We start from the raw sequence: 21,970 nt of genomic DNA on the forward strand, positions 1-21,970 counted from the left end.
CATGTAGCCATGTTTCTGTAATAGCAATTAAAATCATAACCATTCACTGCTATATTGTGCTCCAGAACTTCCTGCTCCCCTAGACAAGCTGATCCAGTGCTGTTATGACACTGACATCTCTATTCAAGGATGAAGTGGTCCTGAGTTTGGAAGGTGCTGTCTGAAGGTCTTTGTTTAATGTTTTTCAGGACCACTTCCATCTAGAAGGACAAGGACAGCCGATACATAGGAACACCACCTACAAGTTCCTCTCCAAGTCACTCACCATCGTAACTTGCAAATATACCATCATTCCTTCACTGTCACTGGCTCAAAATCTTGAAATTCTCTCCCTAGCGGCACTGTGTCTACCCAGAGCACATGCCTGCAGCAGTTCAAAAAGGCAGCTCACCAGCTTCTCAGGGACAACTATGAACGGGCAACAAATGCTAGCCCAGTTAGCGATGCCCACATTCCATGATTGAATAATGAATAAACTTCCAAATTCCCCTTCAAGTCACACTTCATTCTTGTTTGGAAATATACTGTTCGTCCTTCAAAGCCACTGTGCCACAATTTACACAACAGCAAAGCAAGAACCATCACTACACGGAGTGACATGGCTCAAGACAGCTCACCATCCTCAAGGGCAACCAGCTATTTACAGTAAACATCAAACTTATCATCACACTGTCTAAATCCTCGCTTAAACAAAAACTTTTTCCAACCTGAACTGTTATGAACCATATACAAAGATGGTTAGACGGTGAGGTAACCTTTTGAGTAAATATACCATCCTGTAAATTCTGAAGTTGTACAGACCAGAAGGCTAATCTATCCTGAGTTAAGCTGATATCAGACAGATATCTGGACTACAACAGCATCATTTTCGAAATTCAGTAGGGGTTGACAGAGAAAAATAAAATCAGCTTCTGTCTCTGTTCACAGTTACACTGTGTATATAGAACCTTTGGGAGGGTTCACGGTATCCTCTGCCAGACTCTCAATAGACAGGTTCGACTGCACAAAATGGCCTTTACAGTATACTTGAAGGGAACCAATGGAACTGAACCAGACTAAAATCAGTGGTCGAGGAAACAGAGTGGAAAGAAAGAAACAAATAATGTTATCACAAGGAACGTGGATAGATACCAACGAAAATAAATTTGCATGTTTATGGAGCCAAATAAGGGAGTGGGTGATATTAGACAGTTGCTTCAGAGGTCAATTGGTTTTATACACTTTTACAATATGTATGTCTCTACAAAACGAATATGCAACAAAAGCTACTTGCAAAGAATAAACCAACATACTCGTTATAGACTTTCCATGCATTTGATCCATGCTGTGACATGAGCTCCAAGTTTTCAATTCTCACTGCCTGATGTTCTAGCTGTGCCATGGAGTTGTTCACAGACTCTTGCCATGCAGTGATGTCATTTTTCTGTCCTGATGATGGGGCAGGCAACTCATATCTGGAAAACATTACAACACAGATCCTTCACTTAACCATTCATCACCTGAAGATGCATATACAAGCCCTGAAACACCTCCATCTGCTGCTACCACCAATCTGCTCTCTCACCCAAGTAGCTCTTCTTCCTAGGATTCTTAAAAGGACAACTGGATGTTAGTCTAAAGCGATCTAGGTGAGGCACAGAAATGGTGTAAAATCAGTTGTCAAGGTCCAACCTAGCTCCAGGGTGAAGTGGAAACCATCAGCTCTTATAAAAAATACACACTTCAAAGGGAAGTCTGATCTTGGCTGTTCAAAAGTAGCCACCAAAAGTGAAATGATGCTATTCTCTTCCAACTGTCCTATGTTCATACAAGCTTTAGCAAAGGTCAGGAGATCACTATTATCTTGAGATTTTCAGCATACTGCAATATGCAGCACAGAATCCAGCAACAGCAGGCATCATTGAAAAATATTACACAGTCAATGAGGCCTTAGATAGGGGGCAGTGGAGATTTTTGAAAATGTTAAGAGTGATAAGTACCACAGTTATCTGGAGACAGCAAAAAAGGTGGGATCATCTCCTAAGAACAAAAAGTTGAGGGGAGACTAGGTGTTTATAAAAAAAGTCACAAAAAGGTTTGATAGAATAAACAAACATAACTGTTTTAATTAGAAGAAGGGCAAAATACCAGAGGATAAAGATATAGACGAAGTAGCCAAAGAGTGAGAGGCGACATTTTTAACAAAAATACAATGCTGAGGATCATGCCAATGACATGGAGGGCACTATCTGAAAGGGTGTTTGAAGCTTAATTAGGCCAGCTATATCAACATCTTGGCTCTTAGCGGAGGTCAAGGCTGAAAATTCTGCAGCAAGTAACTTGCCTCCTAACTCACCAAAGCCTGTCCATTATTCACAAGACCCAATTCAGGATTATGATGGAATACTGTCCCAATTGCCTGGGTGACTGCAGTTGCAACAACACTCAAGATGATTGATACCATTTTAAAAAAGCAGCTCACTTGACCAGCACAAACATTTGTTTTCTCCACCACTGATGCTCAGCGGAGGCGGTGCACACGTCATTCAATGGCACTGCAGTGACTCAGGAAGCCTCCCTTGAAAGCATCTTCCAAAGCTACGACTGCAACCACCTAAGAACAACAGATGCATGGGAACACCACTAACTACAAATTCTCTTCAAAGATACACAACATCCTGACTTGAAAATATATCATTATTCCTTCACTATCAAAGGCTCAAAATAAAACCTTCAGCTCTTTTCCCAAGAACACTGTGGCGATGCCTAAACCACATGGACTGCAGCAGTTCAAGGTGGCACACCATCAATTTAAGGGCAATTCAGGATGACCATAAAAGCCAGTGACATCCCACGGAAAAATAATATTAAAAAGCTGATTCAATTGCAACTTTCGCACAAGTAAATTGAAAACACACATTAAGCGTAGGAAGTATTATGGAGAAAGAACAATAAGGGGCATCTGGGTGGGTATATGAATAGGATGGATATGAGCCAAATGCTGGCAAATAGGGCTAGATTTATCTAAGATATCTGGTCAGCATGGACAAACTGGACCAAAGGGTCTATTTCCATGCTGTACGTCTCTATGACTAAGAATGTAACCACTAGATAGCTTTTTTGACAAGCTGGTGTTGGTACAGCAACTAAATGTCCTACATCTGCTTGAAGCTTCTACCTGCCTTTCTACCAACCAAACCCACTGTAACTGGTTCAGACAAAGTAAATATTCCATAGCTTCTTCCAATGAGCTCCCAACCTCAAGGAAATTACTTGCAACAAGCAATTTTTAGAAGGCTAAGCCACTGATATTACATTGCATACATCCCAAGAACTGAATTTTTATTTGAAGAATTGTTGCTACCCACTTTGTTTACATTTTCACAGCAAAGCTGCAGACTCACCTTTTCATACTGAGTAGCTCCATTGGTTGGCGAGCTGCCAATCGCTCAAACTCATTCCTCATGATCTCAGTCTATAAGAAGTTAAATAAAATTCCATTAGTCTTTAAGGAACGCATAATCATTGTGCTGACAGCACAGCATTTTCCTATGGTGCAGAATCAATGGGTCATACATGGTTATAAAGCATAAATGAACCTGTTACACACTTCCCATAGTGCAGTACAACAACTGGTCTACACTGCTAGTTCTTTTATAAAGACTGAACTCCGCAAAATAGCAAGACAACAGTTGACAAGGTTCTGCTCTGGTTCATCACTGCTGTACAGATGTAAAACAATTGAAAAGAACACCTGAGGGATGATCAAGAGAACTTAGTTGTCCCTGGCAGAGAGTTACAGGTCTGGAACGCAAAGCAGCTTCATTAGTATTTGCAAAGGAAATGAAATACGTACCAGAAATGGAAAAGAAATGGCAAGGTTCTGGGCAAAGAGGGAGGAGTACAGGATTAAAAAGGATAGCTCTTTCAAAAAGGTGGCACAGGCACAATGGATCAAACGACTTCTAACTGTGTTGCAAGATGCCATGATCATAGTTTGATATGGTTAGAATATGCTTCACTGCTAAAAAAACAAAAATCACTAACACAAACATAATCACTACTTTTGCTAGCATTACCCACACAGAATAAAACAAAATTATTTTGGCTGAGATATTTTGCACTTTGGGATTTGCAGCAATTTTCATTCTGCCAATATGGAGCAGCATGATTCACTGGCTCCAGCTCCATAAGTCAAAATGCAGCAAGTAAAGACATGATATTGTAAAATTCAAAATGAAAACATGACCTCACTAGAAAATAAAAAAAAAGTTCTTTCAAAAACAAGAAATTCAAGACTGTTTGTAGAATTACATTTTCTACATCCATACAAACTGGAAAACACCATCTCTATGCATCTTCAACATAAAAAGTAAATGGATTGGTCAAATGTCCCAAAGGTTAACCAGCTTTTATATAGCGTGTTGACTAGTTCAAACTGTCCAATCACCAAAACATTAATCACTAGAAATCAACTTTTTTTTTCACATACACACACACACACACACACACACACACACACACACACACAAACTCTTCAGCATCCAGTAACTGTACCACCCACATTATCAAAAATTCTCATCTCCCAGTAGCTGAGCATGACTGCTTGTGCTTAGACCACAGTTTTTCAGCAGCACTGTATAGCAGACCACTAAGTCTGATTATTTAGTGTATCTCAGTCTTCAGAAACAAACTATACAATTGTGGCCTCAATTCGCAACAATGGAGCAAATCCTCAAGGAAAAAGCCACACTCCTCAGGTGAAACTGCATTTTCACTTGTGCAATGAAAACAGCAGGTGGCAAATTCTATTGCAATATGCTTGCTTCAACATTAGCATTGATGGACAGCATTATTTCATCATTACAATCAGATCACACCACACTCCACTACGATAGCCCTGCAGTAACACTGTGCTCAACTATCTGCAATCATCTTGTGATACACATGAAGTTAAATAAACATACAACTTCTTAAAGTCTTCAGGGGAATGGGAGAAAGAAAGTCTAGGCATTAATAAAATGGCTACACTTTGTTGCTAATGATCATTCTTTGAAGGCATCAACACCAATGTGTTTATGTCAGGTGATAATAAAGTGTGAAGCTGGATGAACACAGCGGACCAAGCAGCATCTCAGGAGCACATTATCTTGGATTCTCCAGCATTTGCAGTTCCCATTATCTATGTCTGGTGATGCTTAGCCCATCATACTGCCAATGGAACTTACAATTTCATTTGATATTTTGAGACTAGAATTGCCCTACCATTTACAGATGGTGCAAAACAGCCAAAGAGTTCTATCATCATTAAAAGAAAAAACATCTGATCTAGATGGAAAAATGATGCTGTACTTGGTAGAGGGACTAGCAACAGAATACATCCTAGGCCCTGTTTTAATGTCCGATTAAAGGGGGAGAAAGATCCAAATTCTGCTGCCATACTTCAGAAACTGGGGCATGGAAAATAAACTCTCATTCCAGCACAGAAATGAAGAAATGCTGCACCAGAGGTGCTGTCTTTCAGATGTGACATTAAATTGAAGCCTACACCCACTCAGATGAATATAAACAATTCCTTAGTGGACTTGGTGTGAAGAGCAGCATGCTACCTATGGTGTCTCAGTCAATATTACTTACATATCAATATCACATACAGATAATTTGATCATTAAAATTCGAGTGAATGCTTGTAAGGTGTTTTCAGCCCTTCAGCATATATGCACCTGTACTGAACAAACTGAAGATTGTTCTTGCATTCCTAGGGCATCTTTACACCAGTGAGCCAGGATACATTCCATTGTCAAGCCTGGGGCCATAAATTGCTGAGGTCTGTTGGACTCTCGAGCTTCTAACTATTTGGCTCTTGGTACACACAGCAATTTCAGGCCTCAGACCCCATAAGCTTCAAACAAGAAGCAGAGTCAGGCTCCAGGCAAGCTGGCTGGCAAGCAGCTTCTGGGTCCACATCCTTCAGGATACAAAGCAAAACAAAGCTCTTTTAAATAAAAAACATTTCCTGAGGTGGAAAAGATCAAACCTCAGATCAGTTGCTAACCCTCTAATTAGAATCCCAAGTCTTTTGTTTTACTAGTCAAGCACAACTAAAATGAGAATTGGTGGATGATAGACTTCAGTGGCTGTCTAAGCCAAATAAGTATGTTGGATCACCGTCCCATTTTCATTGTAATTTGCTCAGCCACACTGTATTATCTGCTGTGATGAAGGCACATAACATATCAACATTTAGAAACATGGATCCTAAAGTAGAGGTAATGGTTTTTTGCTCTTCAGTTCTAGAAAGGAGACTTGTTTCCTTTCAAGAGTCAGAAGATAGTTCTTTATAAGCAGTAGGTCAGCAGTTCCAAGAAATCATGTGACTTAAGAATAGACAAGCTACACAGTGAAACAACTGACAAAATATTTTTTAAGTTGAACTCTTACAGTCTGGAATAATAACTCCAAATGCCAGCATAATTGCTGTTAAATGCAGGCTCGGCTAGTAATGCCAGCTTGCCAAAACAGGATTCATTGGCATAGGTGACATTGTGCCCAATGATGCCAGTGCTAGAGTGCACTCAGGTTGCCCCACCTTTCTTTCTTGATAATTAGTTTTTAAAAGTGACAATCAATGCCCTGTGCCGCTTTAGCCGTTTCCTTCCATGCTCTGTCCCAATTCCTTGTGCTGAGTCAATCTGGTGTGGGGAAGATATTGGCTGCTCAGAAGGTAATCACAGGGTACGTGCATTTGAGAAGGGGAAAGTTTAAAGGAGATGTGGGGGCAGGTGTTTTATTTTTAAAAACACAGACAGTGGTAGGAGTGTGGAACGCGCTGTCACGGGTGGTGGTGAAGGCAGATGTATTAGGGGCATTTAATGGAATTTAGATAAGCACATGAATATGCAAAGAATGGAGGGATATGAACAACAGGCAGGCAGAAGCGATTAGTTTTTAATTTGGTGTCATATTCAGCACAATATCATGGGCTGAAGGGCCCATTCCTGTGCTGTACTGTTCTACGTAAAAATCAAAAGAACTGCGGATGCTGTAAACAGTGCTGTAAGTATTTTAGGTCCGGTGACCCTTCCTCAGAACTGTTCTGAGGAGGGTCACCAGATCCACAACGTCAACTGATTTTTTTTTCCCCCTTCACAGATGCTGCCAGACCTGCTGAACATTTCCTGCACTGTCCTAGGTTATATGTCATTATATCGGTAACACCATCTTTGTGACAGGCAGGTGCTGCTGCCACTCCATTGCTGGGCAATGATGTTTCACCACAGCACTGTGCTCCTGCCAGTACTTGCTTCTTGCTCCACCTGCTGGTGGCATTCACAATAGATGCAGTTCTCATGACCAGGGAAAGAAAGACAGGCAAGAGTCCACAACACCAGAATCAGGTTCAGTTCATACCAACAGGTTTGCTATTTAATAGCCTCAAAGCAGTCAAAGTAACACAAAACAGCCCTGCATTTTCTTAGGATGGTGGCCTGCCTATGAAGGATTTTTTTTTGGAAAAAAAAATTGGCATCTTTTTCATGCTTTTGATATACAGTAAATCCTCTGCATCCACAAAGTCATGAAGTGCACATTTACCTATCTATGCCAAAAAATAAGTTATAAAACTACCAGCAAAAATCGTGTATCTAATTTTTAACCTATTTTTAAATGCGCTCTGCATTCGTGAATTTCATCAATTGTGGAGATTCTTAGGAAATGCACCCTTGCAGATACAGAAGAATCTTCCCAAATCCTTTTCCTTTACTTCTGTATAATAAACTGATATTCTTTTATTAAACACTGAAGAGTAAGAGTAGGCTATTCAAAACCGTAAACCTGCCATTCAATATGATCATGGCTAACCATTGAGCTCAATGGCCTAATCCCACACTCCCCCTATATTCCTCAATCTTTTAGCCACAAGCATCTACATCCTTCTTGAAAACACAATGCTTTGGTCTAAACCACCTTCCTGGTGGTAGATTCCATTGATGCACCACGCTCTGTAATTTCTCCTCGACTCAGTCCCTTAATCTTACATACATAGGCATAGAAGCAAGAGGCCATTCGTCCCTTTAAACCTGCTCTGCCATTCTTCGGGATCATGGCTGACTGTCCAACTCAAAAGCCTCATTGTGCTTTCTCCCCATAATCTTTGATCCCATTCGCCTCAAGTGCTATATCCAGTGGTCTCTTCAATACATTCAATGTCTTGGCATCAACTACTTCCTGTGGTAATGAATTCCAGAAGCTTACTACTCTTTGGCTGAAAAATGTCTCATCTCTGTCCTAAATTGTCTACCCCGAATCCTCATACTGTGACCACTGGTTACACCCACTATCGGGAACACCGTCCAGTCCTGTTAGAATTTTGTAAGTCTCTATGAGAATCCCACTCATTCGTCTGAACGCTAACGAAAACAATCCCAAACTATTCAATCTCACGATATATGTCAAACCCAATATCCCCAGAACCAGCCTGGTAAACCGTCACTGCACACCCTCAAGAACAAGAGCATCCTTCCTCAGAAAAGGAAACCAAAATTGCACACAATATTCCAGGTGTGACCTGGAATGTCTTGCATTATTGCAAGAAGATATCCTAGTTCCTGAACTCGAACCTTCTGGCTATGAAGGCCAAAATGCAGTGTGCCTTTATTACTGCCTGCTGCACCAGCCGCTTACTTTCGGCAACTGGTGCAGGAAGATGCCCAGGTCACGTTGAATATTCCCCTCTCTCAATTTACAGCCAAATAATAATGTCTTCCCATTTCTGTTACCAAATGAATAATCTCATATTGCTCCTCATTATACTTTATCATCTGCCATACACTTGCCTACTCACTCAGCCTGTCCAAATCATATTGCCACATCTCTGCATCCTCCTTGCAGCTCACCCTTCCACTGTTCTTTGTGTCATCTGAAAATTTAGTTCCCTCAGCTAAATCAGTAACCAATAGTGGGAACAGCTGACCAAATACTGATCCCCTGAGGTACCCCACTAATCACTGATTCTTTTCCTGAATAACAAGCAATCATTCATGCCCACTTTGTTTTCTGTCTGCAACCAATTTTCTATCCATCTCGATACACTCCCCCAATCCCATGCACTTCAATTTTAGAAATTAATCACTTGTATGGGTCTTTGTTGAAAGCCTTCTGAAATCCAGATAAACTACTGCCACCCACCCCCAACCTCCCGACGATTTCTACTAGTTACATCTCGAAGAATTCCAGGAGATTTGTCGAGCAGGATTTTTTTTCCCTATTCATTTGTGGGATGTGAGCATTCCTGGCTAGGCTAGTGTTTATTGCCCATCCCTCGTTGCCCTTGAGAAGGTGGTGGTGAGCTGCTTTCTTGAACCACTGCAGTCCTCCTTTCCCTTTTGTAAATCCATGCTGTGTATGATACTCCGACTGCTTTCTAAGTGGTCTGCTATAAAATTCTTGGAATGGACTCTCGTATCTTCCCCACTATTGATGTCAGACCCATTCACCTATAACTCCATATTTTCTTTTTACTTCCCTTTTTAACTAGTGGAGTTACATTAGTTACCCTCCAATCTGTAGGGACTGTTCCAGGGATAAAAAAATATTTCAAAATGACCATGCATCTACTGTATTTAACGTCACTTAGCAGTCACTGAGCCATCTTCCACATCATCTGGGGATCAAAGACTGACATGTCCACTGGGCCCACATGAACAAAGCTGTGGGTGGCTAGGGGTTAAGGTGCCCAATGCCACCTTCATCCTGATAGCCAACTACATGACTGCATCAAGCTGCGTGTAGACCTCAATACACAGACACCAAGTGTCACTACGTACGGAGATTCAACCTGTCTCTAGTGTTGCACAGGATGGATCTGGCCTCATCACCATGGAATGTTCTGAACATCTGAACTGTTCAGTATCATTTGTTCCTTGCAGAAAAATTTACAAAGGGAAACACTTTTGAGCACAAGTTCATCAGGCAGTGGTCAGCACATAACGTGCTCAAGGCCTTGAAGGAAAAGGGACAGTTGATCTCTTTGGAGTGGTTCCCTGAATAGACTGTCAAAGCCATTTAGCCAAATGCCTAAACACCAGAACTTTCCAAACAGGAACCAAGAGATAACATGGCAGGTGGTGGCAAAGGCACCACCCAACAAATCCTTCATTTAATCCATGCACCATCACAAGTTGCACTCGAGGCATTGTGCTGGTAAAGAGACTGTCACACATCTCTTACTAGAACATGCCTTTGCAAAAGGAAGGTTGGAGAGAGATGCAGTGGTTTTCACTAAGGTTCACCCCAAGCAGCTCCATAATGCAGCACTCTGCTCAATGGTCTGTTCCCCAAGACGTACACCAAGACAAACAATGACTGTACTCAGTGAAAGAAGCTCTTTGGTCTGCCTGAAACTTGGTTTTCCTAGTGTAAAACATTGACCCCAACCAATGCTGCAGACTGGCACATTCTAAATGTCCAGGACTAAGTGCTGTAGGGATGCACTGAAAGCTCAGGGGAGCTACCTCCAAAGTACAACAAGGAAAGACCACCATCTAAGGTCTTTATGCCAAAAAATAACAAAGGTCCATCCAGTTGTCAGACCCCCTTGTTGTCTCCAAATGAATGGTAAATGGTTTCCTGCATGAGTAGAAAATGTCTGTTTTTGAACGAGCAAGGTAGCTCTGACAAATATCAAATTTCAATGTGTTGTTTGTTTTCATTTCCTTTGCAGGCTGTACGCAACTGTTTTAGGACCTTCACACATGCAATTGTTTTTATTGAAAAAAAAACACGTGTCATTCAACTCTGTTGCCTGGACCAAATTATAAATTCTGCAGAATCTGCATTACTGTACAGCATGGCCATCATCAAGTTACATTTTGAAAGAAAATCGTTAGATGTGCCTTGTCCCCAACAGGGGCATCAAATATATTTTGGACAAGGGCAGATTAGCTTATAGTTATTTTGAATTGTTCTGAAAACTGACTGCCAAATTTCCTACAGTAACATTTCAAAAGGACTTTATTAGCTGTAAAGCTCTTTCAGACATGTGGAGGTAATGAAAGGCTTTATATAAACAAAAGACTGCCAGTTATAGTTCCAATTAAAAATCCACAACTAGCGCTACAATGAAAGCAAACAGAGTTTGGTTGTTGTAAAACAAACACCTTTATAGTACCCAAAATTCAACTGTCTCATTTAATAACAATCTTACCACGTTGGAGACCTGGAAAGTGTTCTGAGGAGGATGACTAAGGATAAAACTTAGATCATTATAGATTGGGTAATATTAGTCCAAAAACATACAGACTTCAACAATGAACAGACCATGTGCATGTGGAGAAATTGCTTGAATTAGATAAGGAAAACATGGGAACGTGTGTGTAAATTATGAAAGCACAGACTAGATTAGATGTCAGGTGGTTTACATTTCACAGAAGGCCACTAAAGTTTGGAAAAGTTGCCAGCTCAAGCAATGAACTTAACGGTGAATATTCAAAAGGGAGCGGGGCAAATTCTGGACAAGGTTAATATTACTGTAAATGAAAGATATTTGCGATGTTGAAGATGGGAGAACAACTTCTCAAATATGTCTAGATCAGCATTATTCATTTGAAGTCTGATCTTTTCCCCCTCTCAGTTCATGTACGTAGTTGAAAGAAAGTGGACCACATTGGCATGGAGATGCCTAGTTGCAGTGGGCTGATCTTTTCAAATATTCATGTAACTGAAGCTGCTTTGGTCCAATCTACTAGTTGCATTTTAGTGAGTTTTTTTTAAACTTTTTAAAAAAGTCACCTGTGGCACTTCTGCTCAAAGATGACCTATCTGGCCAGTTGCCCGCTCCCGATTAAGCTTCAAACTTGCGATTGTTCGTTCAGCATGTTCCACATGGCAGTGCAGTCTTACTTTGTTAGAGGGGCAGACTTTGAAGTTTCTGGAGTTGCTGAGATGAACAGTTTGGAACTGTTCAACTGTCACCAGCCCCTTCAGGTCCTGCATTACATCTCCAGCTCAGAGATTTGTACTGTTAGAAAAGGTGTTGCAGTCAGCAGCTGGTCTTGCATCTCCAGAGAAAAGGACAAGCAACAGTGGGTGATGCTCCCCTTCTCTCCAAATAGTGCACTATCGCCACGCCAGCTCCAGGTAGTCTGGAAGAGCGCAACTTCCCCACAGAGACCTCCAACGCATAAGGAAAAAACTGTGGCAGTGATAATCAGTGACACTTGGGACAAACCTACCAGCCATCTCCTGGGACACACAACAGACCCTTTAGTTTGGGAAAAATACAGAAGGCAAAGCAAGAACTGACACAAAGTGTCTTAATCAGTGATAATCGGAACTGCAGATGCTGGAGAATCCAAGACAACAAAGTGTGGAGCTGGATGAACACAGCAGGCCAAGCAGCATCTCAGGAGCACAAAAGCTGACGTTTCGGACCTAGACCCTTCATCAGAAGAGGGGGATGGGGAGAGGGAACTGGAATAAATAGGGAGAGAGGGGGAGGCAGACCGAAGATGGAGAGAAAAAAAGATAGGTAGAGAGGACAGTATAGGTGGGGAGGTAGGGAGGGGATAGGTCAGTACAGGGAAGATGGAGAGGTCAATGAGGCGGGATGAGGTGGTAGGTAGGAAATGGAGGTGCGGCTTGAGGTGGGAGGAAGGGATGGGTGAGAGGAAGAACAGGTTAGGGAAGCAGAGGCAGGCTGGGCTGGTTTTGGGATGCAGTGGGGGGAGGGGACGAGCTGGGCTGGTTTTGTGATGCAGTAGGGGAAGGGGAGATTTTGAAGCTTGCAAAGTCCACGTTGATACCATTGGGCTGCAGGGTTCCCAAGCGGAATATGAGTTGCTGTTCCTGCAGCATTCGGGTGGCATCATTGTGGCACTGCAGGAGGCCCATGATGGACATGTCATCTGAGGAATGGGAGGGGGAGTTGAAATGGTTCGCGACTGGGAGGTGCAGTTGTTTGTTGCAAACCGAGCGGAGGTGTTCTGCAAAGCGGTCCCCAAGCCTCCGCTTGGTTTCCCCAATGTAGAGGTAGCCACACCGGGTGCAATGGATACAATATACCACGTTGGCAGATGTGCAAGTGAACATCTGTTTGATATGGAAGGTCATCCTGGGGCCTGGGATGGGGGTGAGGGAGGAGGTGTGGGGGCAAGTGTAGCATTTCCTGCGGTTGCAGGGGAAGGTGCCGGCTGTGGTGGGGTTGGAGGTGAGTGTGGAGCAGACAAGGGAGTCGCGGAGAGAGTGGTCTCTCCAGAAGGCAGACAAGGGTGGGGATGGAAAAATGGCTTGGGTGGTGGGGTCGGATTGTAGATGGCGGAAGTGTCAGAGGATGATACGTTGTATCCGGAGGTTGGTGGGGTGGTATTTGAGGACGAGGGGGATCCTCTGGGGGCGGTTGTGGTGGGGGCGGGGTGTGAGGGATGTGTTGCGGGAAATGCGGTCAAGGGCGTTCTGGACCACTGCAGGGGGAAAGTTGCGGTCCTGGAAGAACGTGGCCATCTGGGATGTGCGGGAGAGGAATGCCTCATCCTGGGAGCAGATGCGGCGGAGGAGTCAGCCCACTGACTCCCACAGCAACTGATGCCCATTTCAAGCCCACTGACTCCCACAGCTACCTAGAATACACCTCCTCCCACCCACCCCCCTGCAAAAATTCCATCCCCAATTCCCAATTCCTCCACCTCCGCCACATCTGCTCCCATGATGAGGCATTCCTCTCACGCACATCCCAGATGTCCACGTTCTTCCAGGACCGCAACTTTCCCCTTGCAGTGGTCGAGAACGCCCTTGACCGCGTCTCCCGCATTTCCCGCAACACATCCCTCAAACCCCGCCCCCAGAGGATCCCCCTCGTCCTCACATACCATCCCACCAACCTCTGGATACAACGTATCATCCTCTGACTCTTCTGCCATCTACAATCCGACCCCACCACCCAAGCCATTTTTCCATCCCCACCCTCATCTGCCTTCCGGAGAGACCACTCTCTCCGTGACACCCTTGTCCGCTCCACACTCCCCTCCAACCCCACCACACCCGGCACCTTCCCCTGCAACCGCAGGAAGTGCTACACTTGCCCCCACACCTCCTCCCTCACCCCCATCCCAGGCCCCAGGATGACCTTCCATATCAAACAGATGTTCACCTGCACATCTGCCAATGTGGTATATTGTATCCACTGTACCCAGTGTGGCTTCTTCTACATTGGGGAAACCAAGCGGAGGCTTGGGGACCGCTTTGCAAAACACCTCCGCTCGGTTTGCAACAAACAACTGCACCACCCAGTCGCGAACCATTTCAACTCCCCCTCCCATTCCTCAGATGACATGTCCATCATGGGCCTCCTGCAGTGCCACAATGATGCCGCCCGAAGGTTGCAGGAACAGCAACTCATATTCCGCTTGGGAACCCTGCAGCCCAATGGTATCAACGTGGACTTCACAAGCTTCAAAATCTCCCCTTCCCCTACTGCATCACAAAACCAGCCCAGCTCGTCCCCTCCCCCCACTGCATCCCAAAACCAGCCCAGCCTGCCTCTGCTTCCCTAACCTGTTCTTCCTCTCACCCATCCCTTCCTCCCACCTCAAGCCGCACCTCCATTTCCTACCTACCACCTCATCCCGCCTCCTTCACCTGTCCATCTTCCCTGTACTGACCTATCCCCTCCCTACCTCCCCACCTATACTCTCCTCTCTACCTATCTTTTTTTCTCTCCATCTTCGGTCCGCCTCCCCCTCTCTCCCTATTTATTCCAGCTCCCTCTCCGATGAAGGGTCTAGGCCCGAAACGTCAGCTTTTGTGCTCCTGAGATGCTGCTTGGCCTGCTGTGTTCATCCAGCTCCACACTTTGTTAACTAAGCGTCTTAATCGTTTGATTTCCTTTTCTGCACACCTTCAAAAGGTGTCTGAATCAAAACATGTATGATAGATTGCATAGACCTTAATCTCACTATTCGACATTTTCTCCCACATACCGGCTAGAAAAGTCTCCCACATCACCAGGTTACAACAGCTTGGCAACCCCTACAATAGTTTATCTTCGGCCCTGTCAACAAGTGAGGTTATTAGGCTATTTCAAATTGCCAAGCTTGCAATTCCATTTTAGTTCACTGCCTCCCTAGACAATGGAGAAAGGAACCTTAAAATGGGTCAATAGATAAGTACCCATGCTGCCCAAAAAAAAGGTCTCAGGTCAGTCCTCACTTAAGCAGGCTAACAACTGAAGAAATGTGTTTGGACAGCAGGACTGACTGAAGAAAGTGAATTCATCATTTTTTATTCTATTCATTTGTGGGATGTGGCCATCACTGGCTGACTGGCATTTCTTGCCCCTCCCTATTTGAAATGTAGCCTCCAGCATTCACTCACAACTAATGGCCACTTGGATAAAATACCAAACGTTGGTGACAGCTTTCAGTTCATGTTCCTGTACCCATATGTTTGTGCACTTTAACATCTACACAACATTCTCAAACTGCATTTTCTAACAACACTAAAAGCTACGTTTGATATTTGAGATTTGCGATTCCCAGTGAATACAATTAATAAATACTCACTTCAAATGCTGCATAGTCAGGTGTTGGCAAATAGCTCAGATAGTTTTTAGTGGGTCGATAGCGTCTAGTCTCTTCCTCCACCAGTGCAGCTGCCTGAAAAACATGGAATGAATGTGCGAACATAAACATTTAATGGCCCTCCATTCATCCTTGCAGAATTGTCTTAAAGTAGATCAGAATGGAAATCACATCATCTACCCAGTGTTAGCTGCAAAGAACATACTGACGTTCTGGACAACATAAACCTTAGTCACTTATATCAAACTCAGTCTGGAAAGTTGAAAACTAATGATAAATGTGGTTCAATCTGGGTTTAGTTTATATGGTATGTATACAGCAATTAGGTTTATTCAGACAGTACATTTATGAATCTGAGCATTATTATATTTGCAAGTTAAACTAATTGTGCTTAACTATTCTATGTTGGAAGTTATTATACTTGGAATTTTATGTGTTTCTTTTGTTGTTGATGTGCATTCCATTTCTTATTGCAGTGAAGTCAGACTGAATTCATCTTAAAAAGAACTGGTCACAATGAAATCAGGAACAGAACCCTTGGCTGTAAAATGTTAATGTTCATGACGATGAGAAAAGGTTTAACCAAAAGATTTTTAAATGTATAGATGAAGCTGCAACTAAACAGCATCATTTACAATTCTGTTGAAGATTTAATAATTTTGCAAACACCATCTTTTTTAATGAGAATTGCGTACATGAAAACAATATTGCAAAAGTGGATAAATCAAAGAAATTGTGAATGTTGAGAACACTGCTGTAGCTGAGATCACTTTTTTTCATTCTTCAGTTTCTAAAACTCTTTACTGATCTAACCCGGAGAAAGACAATATTACTGTCAAAACAGTGTCCCCCACAGGTGCTAAACAGCAAACTTGCTGACTCCATACTTGCAGTGCAGAAAACTCAGTCCCATTAGCACTTTACTTCCTTATTAGCTGGTTTCACAGATTTCAATCTTGTAGGCTTTGAGATTTACTCATAGCTTCTCCTCATGCTACTGCCGCTTGCTGAATTAAAATTTTCCATTAATCCATCTACAGTCTCCAGCATTTTCCCAATTTCTCTGCTTGCGATGCCATCTATGTGCAATGCCATCTAATTGTTATTGAAACCAAGCCTTGATATTGTTTTCTGGAGACATGTAAATTATATAAGTGGAAAAGAAACTCCAGCACAAGTCTCAACAAGACACCAATTCCACATCACATGCACCTAGAAGACGCTTATCTTGTCCTCTGTTTCCCAATAAAGAAAGCAAAGAAAATTAAGATGTTTTGATCAGATTATACAAAGTCTGGATTTTGGGGAAAGGGCAGACTGTGACACTGAATGAATTTCAGTTTTTAACATTGCAAAAGACAATTCTGAGTTGAAGACAAATGTGATTCAATTTCTGGACAGCAAGGCTGCAGGGAGAAAGCAGCATGTATAAGGCACAGCACTGGAAGTTTAAGTATGACACTTGATATAAAAGGATCAATGATGATCGACAGAAGGTGGAAAAAGTAGAAATACAACACTAGCATTGGGATGTTGGCAAATAGAAATAAAGGAATCACTATTTACTAAGCTTTCTTTGTTGAATAAGAGTCACTATATAAATAAGAGCAGCATTCATGTCCTCGGCAATATGAGAGTTCTAGAAAGTTAGTGAACTGAAAAATAATTGATACAGGAAGAGGAGGAAAACAACAAGCTTTTAGGACACAGGTTTTAAAAGAGCTAAAGTCAAACTTAAAAATCGAGGCAATTTCAAGCCCAATCATATCTACTGAAAAAGGCAAAAAGCTAGAAATACAAAAGCTAAAATATACCACAATGGTACCTCTATTCGAGACAAAGAAATTAGATTTACATAACTGATGGACAAAATTTTTAGCAATGCAATGCAATAGACAACCATTATTAGAAGACATAAGGCTGGTAGTGAGAAAGAAACATAGCTCAAAAATCTGGAAGCAGAACCAGTATAGGTGGAAATTAGGATTAGTAAGTGCCAGAAGTCACCTGTGGCAGTACATTATTGGCTCCTTAACTGTAGAAACTTATTTTTTCAAATCAACCTGTTTGGATATGTTATTACACACCTCTACAGCAGGAGGGACTTAAACCTGGGCCTCATGGTCTAATGGTCTGGACACTGCCACTGCACTAGAACAGGGCACGCTGAAACTAGAGACCATTTTGTGTCATTGCTTATCCATGACTTGGTTACAAAAATGAGGCAAAGAATTAAATAAGGAACTATTAGAAACTGCAATAAAAGCAATATAAAAATTGGTGGGATATATACCGAACTAATATCAAGTTGTCAAAAGCAGTTGAGGAAGATGAATTTCTAGAATGTTTTCATGTTGGCTTCCTGAAACAAAACCTATGGTGTTATTCCACAACGTAAAAGTTACTTTATATCTAATATTCTGCAACAGAATGTCTGCCGGCACCCCCAAGATGTGCATGGGCAATAACACTGCCAGTACTGCTAATATCATTACGCACGTTTGCTTTTATTCATTGTGCTTATTTGGGCACCACGTGTTTTACCAAGAAAGCATTTCATTAAGTATGTGCAGAACTTTCCACACATGGAATGTGAACCTTTCAGGGGTATCATGAGAGTCTTCGTTCAGTGGGGTAAGGTTAATTAATAATCTCAAAGTAAAAGATCAGGTGGGAAACAGTAATCATAACACAACTGAATCACATACTTGGCTTGAAAGCAACATACTTAGATTGCAATTAAGAATTAAATTTAAAAAATAAAGCCAATTACAAAAGGAGTTTCAAAGCCATGAGATCATATTGCAGCTATACAAGAGTCTGGTGCGGCTGCACTTGGAGTATTGCGTACAGTTCTGGTCGCCCCATTGTACGAAGGATGTGGAAGCATTGGAAAGGGCGCAGAGGAGATTTACCAAGATGTTGCCTGGCATGAAGGGAAGGTCTAATGTAGAAAGGCTGAGGGACTCGAGGCTGTTTTCGTTAGAGAGAAGTTTAACAGGCAACTTTAATAGAGACATGCAAGATGATGAGAGGATCTGACAGGGCGGACAGTGACAGCCTTTTTCCTGGGATGGTGATAGCTGGCACGAGGGGACAAACGTTTAAATTGAAGGGTGATAGACATGGGACAGATGTCAGAGGTAGGTTCTCTGCTCAGAGTAGTAAGTGTGTGGAATGCCCTGCCTGTAACAGGAGTAGACTCGCAACTTTAAGGGCATTTAAATGGTCATTGGATAAACATATGGATGATAATGGAATAGTGTAAGTGGAATGGGCTTCAGATTGGTTTCACAGGGTGGCACAACATTGAGGGCTAAAGGGCCTGTACCGCACTGTAATGTTCTATGTTCTATTAGGAACAAGTTGGCAAAGATCGATTAGGTGAAAAGACTGATATGCACAGTAGTAAACAAATAGTTGGAATCAATTAAAGAAACAACTCAACACAGCCAACGAAAATAAAAAGCATCTTGCAAATAACAGTAATTCTGACAACTACCAGCACTTAAGAAATCAGGAAAAGGTGACCAAAAATTGAGAGAGAAAATGGAGGAGAGATGGGGAGCGAAGGGAGTAGGGGGATGGGGGCGGGGGGGGATGGGGGGAGGGGGGGGATGGGGGCGGGGGGGGGGGGATGGGGGCGGGAGAGATGGGGGCGGGGGGGGAGAGATGGGGGCGGGGGGGGGAGAGATGGGGGCGGGGGGGGGAGAGATGGGGGCGGGGGGGGGAGAGATGGGGGCGGGGGGGGGAGAGATGGGGGCGGGGGGGGGAGAGATGGGGGCGGGGGGGGAGAGATGGGGGCGGGGGGGGAGAGATGGGGGCGGGGGGGGGAGAGATGGGGGCGGGGGGGGGAGAGATGGGGGCGGGGGGGGGAGAGATGGGGGCGGGGGGGGGAGAGATGGGGGCGGGGGGGGGAGAGATGGGGGCGGGGGGGGAGAGATGGGGGCGGGGGGGGAGAGATGGGGGCGGGGGGGGAGAGATGGGGGCGGGGGGGGGAGAGATGGGGGCGGGGGGGGGAGAGATGGGGGCGGGGGGGGGAGAGATGGGGGCGGGGGGGGGAGAGATGGGGGCGGGGGGGGGAGAGATGGGGGCGGGGGGGGGAGAGATGGGGGCGGGGGGGGGAGAGATGGGGGCGGGGGGGGGAGAGATGGGGGCGGGGGGGGAGAGATGGGGGCGGGGGGGGAGAGATGGGGGCGGGGGGGGAGAGATGGGGGCGGGGGGGGAGAGATGGGGGCGGGGGGGGAGAGATGGGGGCGGGGGGGGGGAGAGATGGGGGCGGGGGGGGGGAGAGATGGGGGCGGGGGGGGGAGATGGGGGCGGGGGGGGGGGAGATGGGGGCGGGGGGGGGGAGATGGGGGCGGGGGGGGGGAGATGGGGGCGGGGGGGGGGAGATGGGGGCGGGGGGGGGGAGATGGGGGCGGGGGGGGGGAGATGGGGGCGGGGGGGGGGAGATGGGGGCGGGGGGGGGGAGATGGGGGCGGGGGGGGGGAGATGGGGGCGGGGGGGGGGAGATGGGGGCGGGGGGGGGGAGATGGGGGCAGGGGGGGGGAGATGGGGGCAGGGGGGGGGAGATGGGGGCAGGGGGGGGGAGATGGGGACAAGGTTGGGGTGGCAGAGGGGTGCAAGGTGGAGGCAGGGGTGTAGGTGGGGGCAAGGTGGGGGTGGGGAATGGGGGCAAGGTGGGGGTGGGGAATGGGGGCAAGGTGGGGGTGGGGAATGGGGGCAAGGTGGGGGTGGGGAATGGGGGCAAGGTGGGGGTGGGGGTGAAGGAAGAACAAGGGAGGGGGATGTGGGTAGGGAGACAATGGGGATGCCGTGTTCAATAGCAGCTGTTGGTGGAGGCTACAGCCCCGAGGCCCACGAAAGGACATTTCATTGCCGCTGTCGATCAGAATGATCACAGTCCCCCGGCTGACCAGACGTATTCGCCCCGACCCAGGCACTCACCGCCTCTCGGACCCCCGGCGCATCGTAACCCTGATCAAAATACGGCAACGCGTCCACCACCACATCGCCGGCCACCGCCAGCGGCCCCGCCATCTTGAGCGCCCTCAGCTCACCGCGCCTGCGCGCCTGGTAACCCCCATCCAGAAGCGCGTCCAGAATCCCACCGCTGAAGGTCTGCCTGCGCCTGCGCGCTGAATGCTGCCGTCCCTTCGGAGCATGCGCGCTTTGTATCAACTTGCAGCTATATCCCTCACTGGGTGAAGTGTTGGCAGGGTGCAATTGGGGTGTCCTCCTTAGATCACTCTTCGTTGGCCACCCTGACCAGCAGCTCCCTCAATATGAACCTGAAAACAATAATCACTGTACCAAAGTAATAAAATGTGAGGCTGGATGAACACAGCAGGCCCAGCAGCATCTCAGGAGCACAAAAGCTGACGTTTCGGGCCTAGACCCTTCATCAGAGGGTCTAGGCCCGAAACGTCAGCTTTTGTGCTCCTGAGATGCTGCTGGGCCTGCTGTGTTCATCCAGTCTCACATTTTATTATCTTGGATTCTCCAGCATCTGCAGTTCCCATTATCACCAATCACTGTACCAAAGTTTTCCGAAGAAGTGTCCCAGCCCGAAAAGTTAGCTTTCCTGTTCCTCTGATGCTGCTTGGCCTGCTGTGTTGATCAGCTCTACACCTTATTACTACAAAAGTTAATGCTGTTTATCTATAACATGCATTGCAGAAATTCACCAAGGCTCCTTGGACAGCACCTACCAAACCCGCCACCACTTCAGAATTAAATGCACACCTCAAGCACGGCACAACAAAATTTCCTATTTAACCATGTATTCCCACATAGAACATGGAACGTAGAACAATATCGCGTAAAACAGGCCCTTCGGCCCTCGATGTTGCGCCGACCTGTGAACTAATCTAAGCCCCTCCCACTACACAATCCCATCATTATCCATAATTTTACATCATTTGTGTATGTGATTGACCACGCATGAGCAGTGGCATTTGTCAGCAATAACTGAAGACCCTCTAGCCAGTTTATGCATGCATAGGTGGCCAAAGTGATAATTTTATCTGTTTTTGACCCAATTACTCTGTTTTTAAAGTTGCTGCTTGGCATAATGTCAATATCAAGTGTTGTAAAGCATAGGTTGACCCCCCCCCCTCCCCCCACCATGAGAACAAAAACCAAAACACCTAAAGAGGACCACCTCAGCCTATAATCTGTTAAGGGTGTAACCTGTCTTTCAGAAGTTTATAATGGTTAACTCAAGTATCCCTGACATTCATTTTACAATCAACAATTCATTTATCTAACTAATACTGAATAAATTAACTAAAGTATTAACAAACTGAACAAATCCCTTCTGACAGCTAACTATTCCTAAATAAAGCAAGATTTTAATGGTATGCTGTTCCAATAAATATAAGACCCATTTATATGACAAATCAATTGAATTTAGT

At 44.9% G+C, this 21,970-nt stretch overlaps 1 protein-coding gene across 1 annotated transcript in view; it reads right to left on the reverse strand.

Annotated features, from left to right (window-relative positions):
* The window catches only part of bcas2 (BCAS2 pre-mRNA processing factor), a 36,606-nt gene extending 15,968 nt beyond the window's left edge, over nucleotides 1-20,638 (reverse strand). Inside the window, exons 1-4 of the mRNA XM_048552845.2 lie at nucleotides 20,502-20,638; nucleotides 15,534-15,626; nucleotides 3,384-3,454; nucleotides 1,293-1,454 (exon numbers count right to left, since the gene is read on the reverse strand). Coding sequence (XP_048408802.1) covers nucleotides 1,293-1,454; nucleotides 3,384-3,454; nucleotides 15,534-15,626; nucleotides 20,502-20,594 — 419 coding nt within the window. The 5' untranslated portion in view covers nucleotides 20,595-20,638. The remainder of the gene's footprint in view (nucleotides 1-1,292; nucleotides 1,455-3,383; nucleotides 3,455-15,533; nucleotides 15,627-20,501) is intronic.
* Between the last annotated feature and the right edge of the window lie 1,332 nt (nucleotides 20,639-21,970).

This window comes from Stegostoma tigrinum, chromosome 21 (assembly GCF_030684315.1).
Source record: "Stegostoma tigrinum isolate sSteTig4 chromosome 21, sSteTig4.hap1, whole genome shotgun sequence".
NCBI classification, from domain to species: Eukaryota; Metazoa; Chordata; class Chondrichthyes; order Orectolobiformes; family Stegostomatidae; genus Stegostoma; species Stegostoma tigrinum.